The sequence below is a fragment of the Littorina saxatilis genome, linkage group LG9 (assembly GCF_037325665.1).
Source record: "Littorina saxatilis isolate snail1 linkage group LG9, US_GU_Lsax_2.0, whole genome shotgun sequence".
Lineage (NCBI taxonomy): Eukaryota > Metazoa > Mollusca > Gastropoda > Littorinimorpha > Littorinidae > Littorina > Littorina saxatilis.
The window spans coordinates 56,672,517-56,687,833 of NC_090253.1; the positions used below are offsets into that span (position 1 = coordinate 56,672,517).

The 15,317-nt window shown below is 39.5% G+C and overlaps 1 protein-coding gene across 1 annotated transcript in view; it reads right to left on the reverse strand.

The window, feature by feature from the left end:
- Positions 1 to 5,578: 5,578 nt before the first annotated feature.
- Positions 5,579 to 15,317, reverse strand: part of LOC138977285 (neuralized-like protein 4) — a 118,481-nt gene continuing 108,742 nt past the window's right edge. The window contains exons 9-10 of the mRNA XM_070350186.1: positions 6,911 to 7,731; positions 5,579 to 5,774 (exon numbers count right to left, since the gene is read on the reverse strand). Coding sequence (XP_070206287.1) covers positions 5,579 to 5,774; positions 6,911 to 7,731 — 1,017 coding nt within the window. The remainder of the gene's footprint in view (positions 5,775 to 6,910; positions 7,732 to 15,317) is intronic.

Genomic DNA, 15,317 nt, shown 5'->3' on the forward strand with positions numbered 1-15,317 from the left:
TCCAAAAACATATAAATATGTTATATTCGGATTAAAAACAAGCTCTGAAAATTAAATATATAAAAATTATTATCAAAATTTTTTTTTCGAAATCAATTTAAAAACACTTTCATCTTATTCCTTGTCGGTTCCTGATTCCAAAAACATATAGATATGATATGTTTGGATTAAAAACACGCTCAGAAAGTTAAAACAAAGAGAGGTACAGAAAAGCGTGCTATCCTTCTTAGCGCAACTACTACCCCGCTCTTCTTGTCAATTTCACTGCCTTTGCCATGAGCGGTGGACTGACGATGCTACGAGTATACGGTCTTGCTGAAAAAGGGCAGCTACTTGACTAAATATTGTATTTTCGCCTTACGCGACTTGTTTTGTTTGTTGTAAATGCTATGTTGGCTGAACATTCACTTCTTATATTTGATGAATACATGTTTCAAAACTAACGTATAAATAAAACAGAGAGAAAGGGAGAGAAAGAAACGCCAAATGTCTCTTTTTAGCATTTTTACCTCTTTTTTTTTTTTTTTTTTTTTTAAATCAAAAAAAAGTTTTTGGGTCGGCGCCAAATCGATAGGGTCGGTCGGGTTACCCTAAACAGACAATTTTTTTTTTTGGCCTAATGAATAATTTAAAACAGTCGTAGACGTGTGTACCTTTTTTTTTGTCATGAATTTGTTATAGCCATATTAATGTGCTTTGTCATAAGAGTATCTTTGATAGATTCAGATGATCACATTTCTTAACCTTCGCCGGTCGTCGTGGGTCCGTGTGGACCCAGAAGGGTGTTTAATTGCAAATATCTCTTAAACCAGTTGGATTTTTTTAATGAGCTTTTAAGAATGCATCAGACACCTAAAAAGCTCTTATGTCCTAAAAGATCATTACATTTCAGCGAGAAGAGAACAAAGGTCAAATTTAGACTACACACGGAAGACATCGTGGGGCCGTGCGTACCCATGTTTCTCAAATTGAAGGAACTTACATAAAAATTAGGGAGAGAAGTCACAAACCTTCAGGTATTGGCTCTAAACATCATTTTCTACGATCTGTTTAATTTTGGAGTTAATAAGCAAGTCGCGTGGAGCGAAATTAATACATAACAATGTGGGTCCACACGGCCCCACGACGTCTACAGAAGGGTATTCACGTTTTTCCTTTTTTGAGAAGCTTTAGTCCGCACGGTAATAATTAAATTAATAATTTAATTTAATTACTTCTCGCGGAAATTTAACCACGGCGTCTACGGAAGGGGATGCACGTTTTTGCTTCTTTGGAAAGCATGGGTCTACGGAAGGGTATGCATATTTTTCCTTTGAGAAGCATGGGTCCGCACGGCCCCACGATGTCTTCCGTGTTTAGTCGATAACCCGCCGGTCGGGCGAAGATTAAACAAGTCGCGTAAGGCGAAAATACAATATTTAGTCAAGTAGCTGCCATTTTTCAGCAAGACCGTTTTCTCGTGGCATCGTCAGTCCACCGCTCACGGCAAAGGCAGTGAAATTGACAAGAAGAGCGGGGTAGTAGTTGCGCTAAGAAGGATAGCACGCTTTTCTGTACCTCTCTTTGTTTTAACTTTCTGAGCGTGTTTTTAATCCAAACATATCATATCTATATGTTTTTGGAATCAGGAACCGACAAGGAATAAGATGAAAGTGTTTTTAAATTGATTTGGACAATTTAATTTTGATAATAATTTTTATATATTTAATTTTCAGAGCTTGTTTTTAATCCGAATATAACATATTTATATGTTTTTGGAATCAGCAAATGATGGAGAATAAGATAAACGTAAATTTAGATCGTTTTATAAATTTTTATTTTTTTTTACAATTTTCAGATTTTTAATGACCAAAGTCATTAATTAATTTTTAAGCCACCAAGCTGAAATGCAATACCGAACCCCGGGCTTTGTCGAAGATTACTTGACCAAATTTTCAACCAATTTGGTTGAAAAATGAGGGCGTGACAGTGCCGCCTCAACTTTCACGAAAAGCCGGATATGACGTCATCAAAGACATTTACACGTATCAAAAAAATGAAAAAAACGTATGGGGATATCAATCCCAGGAACTCTCATGTCAAATTTCATAAAGATTGGTCCAGTAGTTTGGTCTGAATTGCTCTACACGCACACACACACACACACACATACGCACACACATACACACACACACATACACCACGACCCTCGTTTCGATTCCCCCTCGATGTTAAAATATTTAGTCAAAACTTGACTAAATATAAAAAGACGATTCATGACTGTTGTCGGGTTTTTTCCGTTCTAACGCAATCACCAAAACTGCACCATACTTTCACGTCCTGGATTTAAAAATAGATTATAAATCAATACTTGATGGCTCTCTTTATGTTTTTCGTGCAGTTAAGAACGAGTTGGCAGTGTCATCACGTACACGGCCTGAAATGCAAACTGCCTTAACATCGTTTCTGTAGTTCAACCAACTACATAACGTATGACCAACTATGATCTTAAATCCTCATTGTTCTCAAGGCCACTGGTCGGTTTGGAATTAGGATCAGTCAAATACACTGACATTTAAACAGGCTACGAGTTGTATGGTTGTTCGTTCCCGCTTGCTCTCTTTACTGTGACTGCAACTGCAATGTTGTGAGAAGCCAAATACGGTTTGAATGATCGCTAGTTATCATTCAATGATTGGGTTAACCATGCGATTTTTCACTAATTCCTAGCACTTTTTGATAGAATTGTGGCAGTATTTGCCTCCTTGTCATTCATTCACAATGAAATGTTTACAACTGATTCAATCATTATTCTGTAAACAGACGATAGATATTGAAACTCATCAGTGCCTTGCTGTTCCATACATTGTGTATCAAACTTGAAAACTTGATGATGAAAAGGGACAACTGTGTGTGTGTGTGTGTGTGTGTGTGTGTGTGTGTGTGTGTGTGTGTGTGTGTGTGTGTGTGTGTGTGTGTGTGTGTGTGTGTGTGAGTGTGTGGGTGGGTGTAAGAGAGAGAGAGAGAACTCTGAACTCTGAACTCTGAACATTTATTGAGCAAACACAAGGTTCATTTCAATGGGGAAATGGGGGGAGGGAAACCCAGGGCAGCACATGTGTCCGCAGTGGAGCCGAACAAAGACAACAACAAAACAGTGAAAAACAAAACAACAGAACAGGCAGACAAACATGCCACACGTGAAATGCCGTGTTTTTAGGATTGAATGGTGATCATCTTAACTAATGTATTGAGATCTTTTCTTGAACACTTTATACAGAAAGTTCGACACATCCATGACATTCTTATCATCATCCGCACTCATAATTGCTGCCACATCGTCATTGGCTGCAAAAACAGAAAGCTCACGTCTGAACTCGTCATATGCAGTACAGTTCAATAAAACATGTTCTTCGTCTTCGTTTTCAGTCTTACATACTGGACATAATAACTGTTGAGGGGTTACACCGCGTTTGTACCTCATCCTGTGACAGTTTATAGGTGATATACCAAATCTGAATTGGACATAAGCAATTTTAAAGCAACGTAACTGGCTACAATCCACATAATTCTCAATCTTAAACGATCTTTTAAACTTGGCATAGAACACGTATCTCTCTCTCGTCTGGATATCATTATCCCAATCTGCTTTAAAGCGATTAATGAGTCTTTCTCTTAGTGTTCTAAGAAAATTACCAATGTCACCAACGCTTTGTTGCTGCCATGCTTCATTACAGCCATTCTCGCATAGAATGTTCTTTGAATAGAAAGACCAAGATTTTTTTACCAGAGTCACACAGAGCACATGACATAAGATACGCTTTACGAGGGAGTCTGTCATGTGGCATAGCAATCAACCGTAACCAGTACTTCACCACCCTGATTGCTGAGTTAATGAATAGCGGGTGTCTACCCAGATCACCATACACCAGTCTGTTTGGGGTTTGTTGCCCCACACGCAAAAGTCTTTTACACGCAAATAAATGCACTTTCTCAATGTCCCCATAAGCCTGGAAGCCCCAAACCTCTGCCCCATACATTAGAACAGGAAGAATCTGGGCATCAAAAATCTTGAAGAAGATACTACTTGGGACATCACCAAGTCTGAAGAGACATCTTAAAATCTGCATAGTTCTTACCTTGGCCTTGACGGCCAGCTCACCAATAGCTTTCGTGAGTGATAACTTAGTTGTAAAATGAAGACCTAAATACTTATAGCTATTAACGACTTCTATACGTTCATTACCATATTTCCACTGCTCTCGCTCAGCAAGAAAACCGCCTTTGCGGAAAACTATCACTTTGGTTTTAGACAAATTGACGGACATTCCAAAGTTGTCTGCAAAGTTTTTCAAAATGTTAATCTGCTTTTGGAGACCCCAGGCCGAAAAGGACGTTAAAGCGACATCGTCCGCGAACAAAAGGATTAAAATCTGAATGACATCTGGAGTCAGCTGAACACCATGTATTCCCTTTTCAGAGACCTCTACGGCTAGTTCATTTATCAAAAATGAGAATAATGTTGGTGAGAGGACACACCCCTGCCTTACACCAATGGGACACTCGAAAAAGTCTGTAATGCTGTCCGGACAGCGCACACACGAGCGAACTGATTTATACATACTTTGTAAAATCCTCAACATTTTCCCACCAACCCCAGCTTTTCGCAGTGTGTTCCAAAGAATTGCTCTGTTTACGCAATCGAATGCTTTACGAAAGTCAACGAAACATACATACAACTTTCCAGACCGTTTCAGTAAGTATTTCTGCACAATGCTAAAAAGAACAAAGACGTTATCAATAGTGGAATAACCCGCACGAAAACCACTTTGTACTTCATCGATTTTGTTATTCTCACTCGCCCAGCCTGACAAACGTTTATTCAATATGGTAGCAAACACCTTTCCTAGAATACTAAGCAATGAAATTCCACGGTAATTGTCAGGAGTATCAACATCACCACTTTTGTGAATTGGAACTACAATAGCACCTGTCCAGGCAGCGGGATAATTACCAGAGTCAAATATTGTGTTGAATAACTCTACTATGAACGGCAGAGTTTGCTGGGCTGAGTTTATTAACATACCGGCAAGAATCCCATCGGGCCCAGCAGATTTATTTGGGTTAAGATTTTTTATTGCAGAGGCGACTTCCTGGGGACTAATTGGCATGTCTAGACATTCTACAGCAATATCAGTATTTTCAGGATCAACCAAGTGTTCGTCGTTACCAGCCTGAGTGTTACCTAGATCAGCACTAAAAACATTCTTAAAATGAGTGAACCACTGTTCACTAGTAATATCTGGGGTTTTACCGGCCGACTGTCGAATGGACTTAAGTTCGCTCCAAAAGAGTTTAGAGTCTTTTGCTTTTTCGGCAAGAGCAGCAAGTTTATTTTGTTTAAAAGATTGTCTTTTAGATGTTAATAAAAACCTGTAGGATTTTCTGTTTTCTACATAACTCAGCCTGTGTGCCGTTTTATTTTGAGTACATTTTGCTCTGCGAAACAAACGCCACCATTTCCTAGTCTCATCTCTGGCCGTTTTACAGTCTCTGTCAAACCACTTACTATGGCGCTGGCCAGTGTAGATTACGCGCTTCATACAGGTAACAGGCCTGCCGTTAGACAGTCAACTGCAGAGTCTACAGAGTCAGGCAACATCACTGTAGCTTCTACAACAACAGTTTCAAACTGAGCACTGCTTACTGCTTCAACGAACACGGACTTCTTCGACTCGTCCCACATAAGCTTTTCAATAGAACCTGTTGTAGATTTCTTTTTGTCACGGTCATCTCTGAAAAACATTAGTTCGACAGGTAAATGTTTGGATTCAAATCTCTCCGCCACCTCAAGATGGGCTTGGCCAACATTAAGCTCTTTGGATGCCAGAAAGTAGTCTACGGTACTACAGCCAGAAGAACACACATAGGTAAAGCTTCCTTTCAAATCACCTTGACAAGTGCCGTTCAAAATGGTTAAATTACACGTTGCACACATTTCAAGCAACAAGTTACCAAACATGTTTACTACAAGGTCTTCTGACTGGCGTGAACCGTAAAGCTCTGACTGTACGGCTGACTGAACATCTCCATCTTCATCATCTAAGGTGGCATTGAGATTTTTCGTACGGGCATTAAAATCGCCACACATCAGAAAATAGCATGAGTCATCAAACTGTTCGATGTAATTCAACAAGCACTGTTCCGTAATGATAATAGTGGAATTCACTGTAACATGTTCCTGCTGATAGTAGGGAGAATCGTACGGGCATGCGTACACAGCACAAAATACGACGTCTCTATCGCCACCAAACACAAGTTTGTCGATCTTCAACCAAATCATATTATCTTGTGAATCATCAAGCAACGTTACATGCTTTACAAGCTTCCGTTTTACCATAATCATCACACCACCACAGCCACGAGCTTGTCTAGAAACCTTAACGGCGGGACTAAGGAATTGCACAAAGTCGGAAAAGCAATCTAAGGGGGTTCTAAACTCAAGAAATGTTTCTGTGAAACACGCAATATCGAAACTGGTGACATATTGCATAAAATCCGCTTCACTAAGCTTCCTAGTCAGGCCCTCAATGTTCCAGTTCAAGATACGCAGCTGCGGTGGGTTATGATTCACATTGCCATCATTTGTGCTTTCACTAATCACAGGTTGACTAGCAACACCAGAAAGCTCATCACGGAGCCCATTCACACGCACATCATTTACGATTGCATCGCACACTTGTTGCTGGGCAACAGGACTATCACAACGCCTGTTCGCAGGCGCACCATTTCTTCTTGCAACGTTCACTGGTGTGCTAGCAACAGGACTACCACAGCGCCTATTCACAGGCAACCCATTTCCGGTTGCATTCACTGAACTACCACAAAGCCTATTCACAGGCGCACCATGCCTACACGCACGATTGCCTACATCAGCGAGCGGCCGTCAACGATCACCAGTAGAAGCGTCGCCAGAATGACGCTGAGACAACTTGCGGCCGCCCGCACCGCTGCCGAAGTAGGAGTTGATGGAGCGCATCTGAAGTCGAGTGCATGGACGAGATGAGGCAGACCCCTGCTCCATGTTGTCAGGGGTCGGTGAAGACTGTGAGCCGACGCCTGATCTGCCCCCCCCCCCCGCGGAGACCCACGGCCGAAACCGCGAAGAACGTCGTCGCTGCTCCCGTCTCCCGAAACGCAGACCCCGCGCCCGTTGCTCGGTGTACGCCTTCCACGCCATCCGCGACCAGTAGATTGGGGCGGGGTCCGGCGTTCGGACGTGTCGTTGTGATTGTAGTTGTTTGAAGAGTTAGCCCCCACCGCCGCGTTCACGTCGTCGCGCTCGTTGTCGCTGGGGTCCCACGAGCTACGACGCAGCGGTGGAGCCCAATCTTGACTGGCATTATCGTGCCAGTCGTCGTTGTCGTGCCGCTTGGTGAAGCTGGAGCGGAGATCACCGCCGCCGAAACGCCCCTGAAGGTCGGGACGCTTGTTGCCGCCGCCGCCGCCAGCGTTGTCGGTCTGCTCGCGCACCCAATGCACGAGGCGCGTCCCCCTGTAGTACGCCGCGTAGCCCTTGTCGCGCAACGCACTCAGCTGAGCACGCTGCTTCACCGTCAGGTCGTCGTTGAGCCGCACGCCGTCGCCCTTCAGCCACCGCCTCATCGTCTTGCTGGAGATCAGGTTGCGTTTGTCTCTGTTTCGAAGGAGCTTGGCCACCACAGGGCGAGGCCGAGACTGGCCCTCGTCCCTCTTGCCCAGCCGAAACACGCAGGAAAAGTCGTCACGCACCCAAGAGAGAGAGAGAGAGAGAGAGAGAGAGAGAGAGAGAGAGAGAGAGAGAGAGAGAGAGAGAGAGAGAGAGAGAGAGAGAGAGAGAGAGAGAGAGAGAGAGAGAGAGAGAGAGAGAGAGAAAGAGAGAGACAGAGAGAGAGAAAGAAAGAAAGAGAGAGAGAGAGAGAGAGAGAGAGAGAGAGAGAGAAAGAGAGAGAGAGAGAGAGAGAGAGAGAGAGAGAGAGAGAGAGAGAGAGAGAGAGAGTAAAAGTAAAACACGTCAGCACCAGACAAGACAAAATCTTTATTAACGAAGTTTATTTATAAGCAAGTTTACAGGCAGTTGTACGTCCAGCCCTCACCGTGCAGAGGGTCAAGAAAAAAGACCGTGAGTTGAAAACACAATCCTTCCCGTGAAAACAGTCTGCTTGCTATCTCACACCTGTCCAGGTTATTACATGGGGTTAAGACCATGTACCTCCTTTTGGACAAATACGAACGATCCACGTCTTGACTTAATTCTTTCTGTGTAGAGTTAGAATTTCTGAAAGAGTTTATATTGCAGATATAACTAAGTCATAACAACAACAAACAAGTCGCGTAAGGCGAAAATACAATATTTAGTCAAGTAGCTGTCGAACTCACAGAATGAAACTGAACGCAACGCAACGCAGCAAGACCGTATACTCGTAGCATCGTCACTCCACCGCCCGTGGCAAAGGCAGTGCCCGTGGAATTGACAAGAAGAGCGGGGTATTCGTTGCGCTGAGAAGGATAGCACGCTTTTCTGTACCTCTCTTCGTTTTAACTTTCTGAGCGTGTTTTTAATCCAAACATATCATATATATATATTTTTGGAATCAGGAACCGACAAGGAATAAGATGAAAGTGTTTTTAAATTGATTTCGAAAAAAAATGATAATAATTTTTATATATTTAATTTTCAGAGCTTGTTTTTAATCCGAATATAACATATTTATATGTTTTTGGAATCAGCAAATGATGGAGAATAAGATAAACGTAAATTTGGATCGTTTTATAAATTTTTATTTTTTTTTACAATTTTCAGATTTTTAATGACCAAAGTCATTATTTAATTTTTAAGCCACCAAGCTGAAATGCAATACCGAAGTCCGGGCTTCGTCGAAGATTACTTGACCAAAATTTCAACCAATTTGGTTGAAAAATGAGGGCGTGACAGTGCCGCCTCAACTTTCACGAAAAGCCGGATATGACGTCATCAAAGACATTTATCAAAAAAATGAAAAAAACGTTCGGGGATTTCATACCCAGGAACTCCCATGTCAAATTTCATAAAGATCGGTCCAGTAGTTTAGTCTGAATCGCTCTACACACACACACGCACGCACACACACCACGACCCTCGTTTCGATTCCCCCTCGATGTTAAAATATTTACTCAAAACTTGACTAAATATGTAAACCAGTCTCACAGAACACTTACGCTGTTAAAGCTATTAATGCTTGCTACATGTTCAAATGCGGAAGTAGTTTCATTTAACGTAAAAGCCCTGCTAGATCTTTGATGACGAGCAGAATAATTTACATAGGAAGCACCGTGCTTCTAAAGAGAACTAGCAAGCATAGTGATGTCAATAGGCTGTAGTTATGTAAAGACGTTCAACATTGGCAGTCCTGTGGTTTAATAGAGAACTAGCAAGCATAGTGATGTCAATAGGCTGTAGTTATGTAAAGACGTTCAACATCGGCAGTCCTGTGGTTTAATAGAGAACTAGCAAGCATAGTGATGTCAATAGGCTGTAGTTATGTAAAGACGTTCAACATCGGCAGTCCTGTGGTTTAATAGAGAACTAGCAAGCATAGTGATGTCAATAGGCTGTAGTTATGTAAAGACGTTCAACATCGGCAGTCCTGTGGTTTTATAGAGAACTAGCAAGCATAGTGATGTCAATAGGCTGTAGTTATGTAAAGACGTTCAACATCGGCAGTCCTGTGGTTTAATAGAGAACTAGCAAGCATAGTGATGTCAATAAGCTGTAGTTATGTAAAGACGTTCAACATCGGCAGTCCTGTGGTTTAATAGAGAACTAGCAAGCATAGTGATGTCAATAGGCTGTAGTTATGTAAAGACGTTCAACATCGGCAGTCCTGTGGTTTAATAGAGAACTAGCAAGCATAGTGATGTCAATAGGCTGTAGTTATGTAAAGACGTTCAACATCGGCAGTCCTGTGGTTTTATAGAGAACTAGCAAGCATAGTGATGTCAATAGGCTGTAGTTATGTAAAGACGTTCAACATCGGCAGTCCTGTGGTTTAATAGAGAACTAGCAAGCATAGTGATGTCAATAGGCTGTAGTTATGTAAAGACGTTCAACATCGGCAGTCCTGTGGTTTAATAGAGAACTAGCAAGCATAGTGATGTCAATAGGCTGTAGTTATGTAAAGACGTTCAACATCGGCAGTCCTGTGGTTTAATAGAGAACTAGCAAGCATAGTGATGTCAATAGACTGTAGTTATGTAAAGACGTTCAATATCGGCAGTCCTGTGGTTTTATGGAGAACTAGCAAGCATAGTGATGTCAATAGGCTGTAGTTATGTAAAGACGTTCAACATCGGCAGTCCTGTGGTTTTATAGAGAACTAGCAAGCATAGTGATGTCAATGGGCTGTAGTTATGTAAAGACGTTCAATATCGGCAGTCCTGTGGTTTTATGGAGAACTAGCAAGCATAGTGATGTCAATAGGCTGTAGTTATGTAAAGACGTTCAACAAAAGAGTTGTTGTAGAAACAATTATCTGGGTACAGTTTCTATGTTTTAAACATGTTGGCAGCATTACAATATTCTGGAACTTGTGATCCCGTTTCCCATATTTGTTTTAATCTGACGCAAAATATCAAATGAAATAGAAATGACTGTTTCCACATTATTATCACAAAAACTGCGACCAATTACATCAATCAATTGAATAATTTTTTCATATTTAATTTTTTTTTATATACATAAAGACAAGTTTACAAATATACATTGGCACGTATATACAATATACATACATTTAACATACATTTATTGAATAATTTCTTGCCGATATCATGTAACTGATTCAACGAAGGCTTGATTAAGCAAAAACATTCCATCTAAAATCTAAAACTTAAATTGTGACCAATGACACAATTTATGATTTACCCATTTTCATGATTTCTTGCTGTTATTATCTCACAGAATAAACTAAGGCTTGATAAAGCAAAAAGTGTACATACAATTTATACAGACAGAGACATGTAAATTCATCACAATATTAGTATCCTTTTACTTGACAAATAATTAAAAACAACTGTGTTCAATGAAACACACACAAACACACACAGACACACAGACACAAACACACACAAACACACGCACACACACACACACACACACACACACACACATTCTTAACGGCTGTGCACATCTTTCCATAACAATGCATTTGTTGTGAAACGAATTGATCAAAGGTTAGAACATTCCTTTTCTATGCAGATCATTTTGCCCAAACACATCAGCCAAATCAGAATATGTTCTCTCTTGATATTAAAACGTTCGCAACATTGTCACGTTATTGGTATCCCGTCGGCACCAATGAACAAAATACCCACACAATTGCATTACATATTTCCCGTCAGGATCGGATTAACTCATCTATTAATATGTTATTTGGATATTGTGAGTGGCACAATATGTAATATACTTCCTTCACAAAAGTGTGACGCATTCCTCATTCATCATATTATTTTGACGATACGATACAACTATACTACACAATATATAATGTATGTTTGAGGATGAAAGTCGCTTGTTCATTTCAATGCTTGTTATTCTCTCAGGTGCCAGGAGATTGGTTCTGTATAACTCTCGCTTACTCTAGTACACATGTCGTATGCATTTAGAGCGCTTACTTCCCTTTGGTTATTTGATATATATACTACACAAATTACGCGAAAAACTTACACATTTGTAGGATTACAATTTCAACCACACTCTGGCTTAAATTCACATAAGAATTTGTGTGGAATCTGTGCACACAGTAATCTGCAATGTCATAATTCAAACTATGAACCGAGTAACTGCCAGGTGTCAATAAATGCACAAACACATTATTTACTCTAAACACAAAAAGGTCAACTGCGAAAACTGGGAGATGAACACTCCTTTGTTCACTAATAATAATAATAATAATAATAATAATAATAATAATAATAATAATAATAATAATAAAGATAGCTTATATAGCGCCGCTTCACAAATTTAACTATGCTCTTAGCGCTGTACATCGAGATATAACAATTTCAATAATATAAATACAAAGATGATATTATAATAATACACATATACAAATATCACTCACGTGCATACATCCTCGTGCACACCACGCGCATACACACTCCCACTCATTAACAAGTGCTTCCATCCCCCTGCCACTGAGATGTTCATATACCCCCCTGGACAAGCTCACACCATGTCCGTCTCCTCTCTAGACTGTACATACACTCAGCAAGAAAAAGAAAGACTAAATGCAAATTATTACACTAACATCTTTGTATTTTGATGTGCCTAAAATGAAAACATTTCGACACAAAGAAATCCTAGACATGGACAGAAAGAAATCGTCTTGTCTCTTTTTGTTTTTGTTTTTTGATTTTGCAAAGCACATCATTGTGGGGCTTTTAATCAATAACATGCATCCGTCTACAATTTATCATCATTCATCCATCAACATTTATAATAGATATGTTTGGCAAGTATACACAACACACAGCATTAGGACATAACAGACAGACGGACATATAACATACCGTTCTCCTACAAGTAAGGCCGGAGCTTAACATAGCATGCAGATTACAATACTTGACATTATGGACGTATTACCTGCTTAATAATAATACAGTCAGTTAATAATACCGTCAAACAAAGACAAAAAAAGAAAAGAGACAAACAAAAATCAAAGCCAAAACACATATATATCATCACATCACTGCACAACCTAGCGTACTACCTAACCAACTCTTCATATGGGGACCATAATTCTACAAATTTGGTAATGTTATAGTTCTTGTGAACCACAGCCGTTGTTTCGTGCATAAAAAACGTGCTATTGTAGATAAGCTCACGTCGAGTCGCATTCAAATGACTAACTATGACGACTGCATTGTGAAAAGGGGGAAAACTGGATCACACGGGTTCACGATGGCTCAGGGGTAAGATAAACCACGCAAAAATAAATTCTTTGAAAATTGTTCGCTCTTTACGGAGGGCACCTAGGATGTTCTCAATTGGTGAGTGTTTAAATGAAAGGGTGTTTGTACTGTGTGTAAAAGCCTGACCGTATCTGTGATGGTTTACGGGAGGCTTACTCTGCCTTTAACTGTGTGTCCTTAGTTGTTTTGAAACACTTATCAAAAATCTGTTTCCAGTTCAGGTTGTAAAAATAATATTCCATCTGTTCATGCCTGCAGGGTTATCATCAAATTTTGATTTCAAAAGGACTTCTTTAATTGCCTGTTTGCCTCTACAAATAATCTGCCAGGGTTTATAATCCCTAATCTGAAAACCATTCAGCGAATCAATTTTTACTTTTCTCTGATATTTTCGTAGGGACTTAATCACTCCCTCATAGAATAAAAAATTAGTTTGAACAAAAGGAAAATTTAACCTAAATTCTTCAAAGGTAAAGAAATTTCCATTTAAATGTAGCAACTGATGGATAAACACTACATCATTTTCAATCCATTCCTTATTTACTATTGTACCGTGGTCTCGTATAATGTTCAAATTGTAATGTATACATTCGGAAACAAAATCATTCACATTAATTACCTCGCTTAAGGAACAGCATTTCTTATAATGTTTCAAAACATCCTTCCAAAAACTGTTACCACATCGTTTCATTAACACATTTACATACTCGGCACCCACTTTAAATATGTCTTTCATTCCAGGTATCATATCAAAAATAAGCTTTTTTACATCAAATTCAAACATCTTTAGTCTGCGAATCCAATTTATCTTTACTGATGCCACAAAAGTGTAAATGTCAATCATATTCAGACCACCACTGCAATAAGGTCTGCAAACGACATTACGCCGAATCTTTGCAGGTTTACCATTCCACAGGAAGGAATAAAAGGCTGCATTCACTTCTCGTAAAAACTCTTCGGGTGGGTCTGGCAATACAGTTAATAAATAAACCAATTTTGAAAGGACCAAAGTTTTCAAAATTATAATTCTACCGAATGGTGTTAACTGTCTTCTGCTCCAATCGTTTAACATTCTTTTAATCTCTTTTAATTTTCCTTCATAGTTAATTTCCAGAATGTTTCCGGTGTTTGTCGAAAATTTGACTCCCAATACTTTAAAAATCCCAGGGTCCCAACAGAAGTTCATATGCCTCATATATATTTCTTGTGAATTTCGCTTTCTTCCAATCCAGACAATTTGAGTTTTTTCATTGTTTATCTTTAATCCGGAAAATTTAGAAAATGTCTGTAAAGTTTTAACACATTCAACAAACGATTCCTTACTGCCATCCAAATAAAGAGTTGTATCGTCCGCAAATTGAGACAATAACACTTCCTCGTTATTCAATTTCAATCCTTTTATCACAGAATTATTACGTAACATTAATGATAGTATCTCGGAACATATTAAATACAAATATGGTGAGAGGCTATCGCCTTGTCGGACGCCTCTTCTTATATTAAACCAACCAGAATATTGGCCATTTACTGTAACACATGTCTGTATATCTTGGTAAAAAAACTCGTATCCACTGTTTTACATCGTTTCCAAAATTGAAAAAGTCCAATGCCTTTTGTAAAAAGGGCCAGGACACACTGTCGAACGCCTTTTCAAAGTCAATTGCAAGCAGCAAACCTGGTATATTTTCTCTTTCAGTAAACACCAACACATCATACAGCAAACGTATATTATCTCCGATAAATCTTCCTTTCATAAAACCTGTTTGGTGTTCACTAATAATCTTAGGTAGCATTATTTTCAATCTATTCGCAATACAGGATGAACAAATTTTATAGGATATGTTAAGCAGGGATATTGGCCGCCAGTTCTGTTTTGGCTTGTCTTGTTTCGGAATGCATGTAATAATGCCTTGTTTCTGTGTAACGGACAATTCTCCACATTGAAATCCAGCATTTGCAGAACGCAGCAGAAATAATCCAATATCCTGGAAGAAATATTTATAAAATTCTGTTGTAAACCCGTCAGGTCCTGGGCTTGTTCCGTTTTTCATTTTCCGTAATGCTGAGCACATTTCAGTATAGGTAAGATTCCCCTCAATATTATCTCTGTCTTCATTTGTCAAAACGGGATGTGTTTTTTCCATAAATAGTTCCTGTAAATCAACATCTTCTGTTGGTTGCAGATTATACAAATCTTCGTAAAACTGTTTCACGTTTTGCAAAATCTGTCTGTGTTCAAATATTAATTCACCAGTGTCGCCATTTTGCAAAAAACTCATGGCCTTATTCTGATAATGGCGGTTTTCCATATTACAAAAGTACTTACTCACCTTTTCTCCTTCTAACTGCCA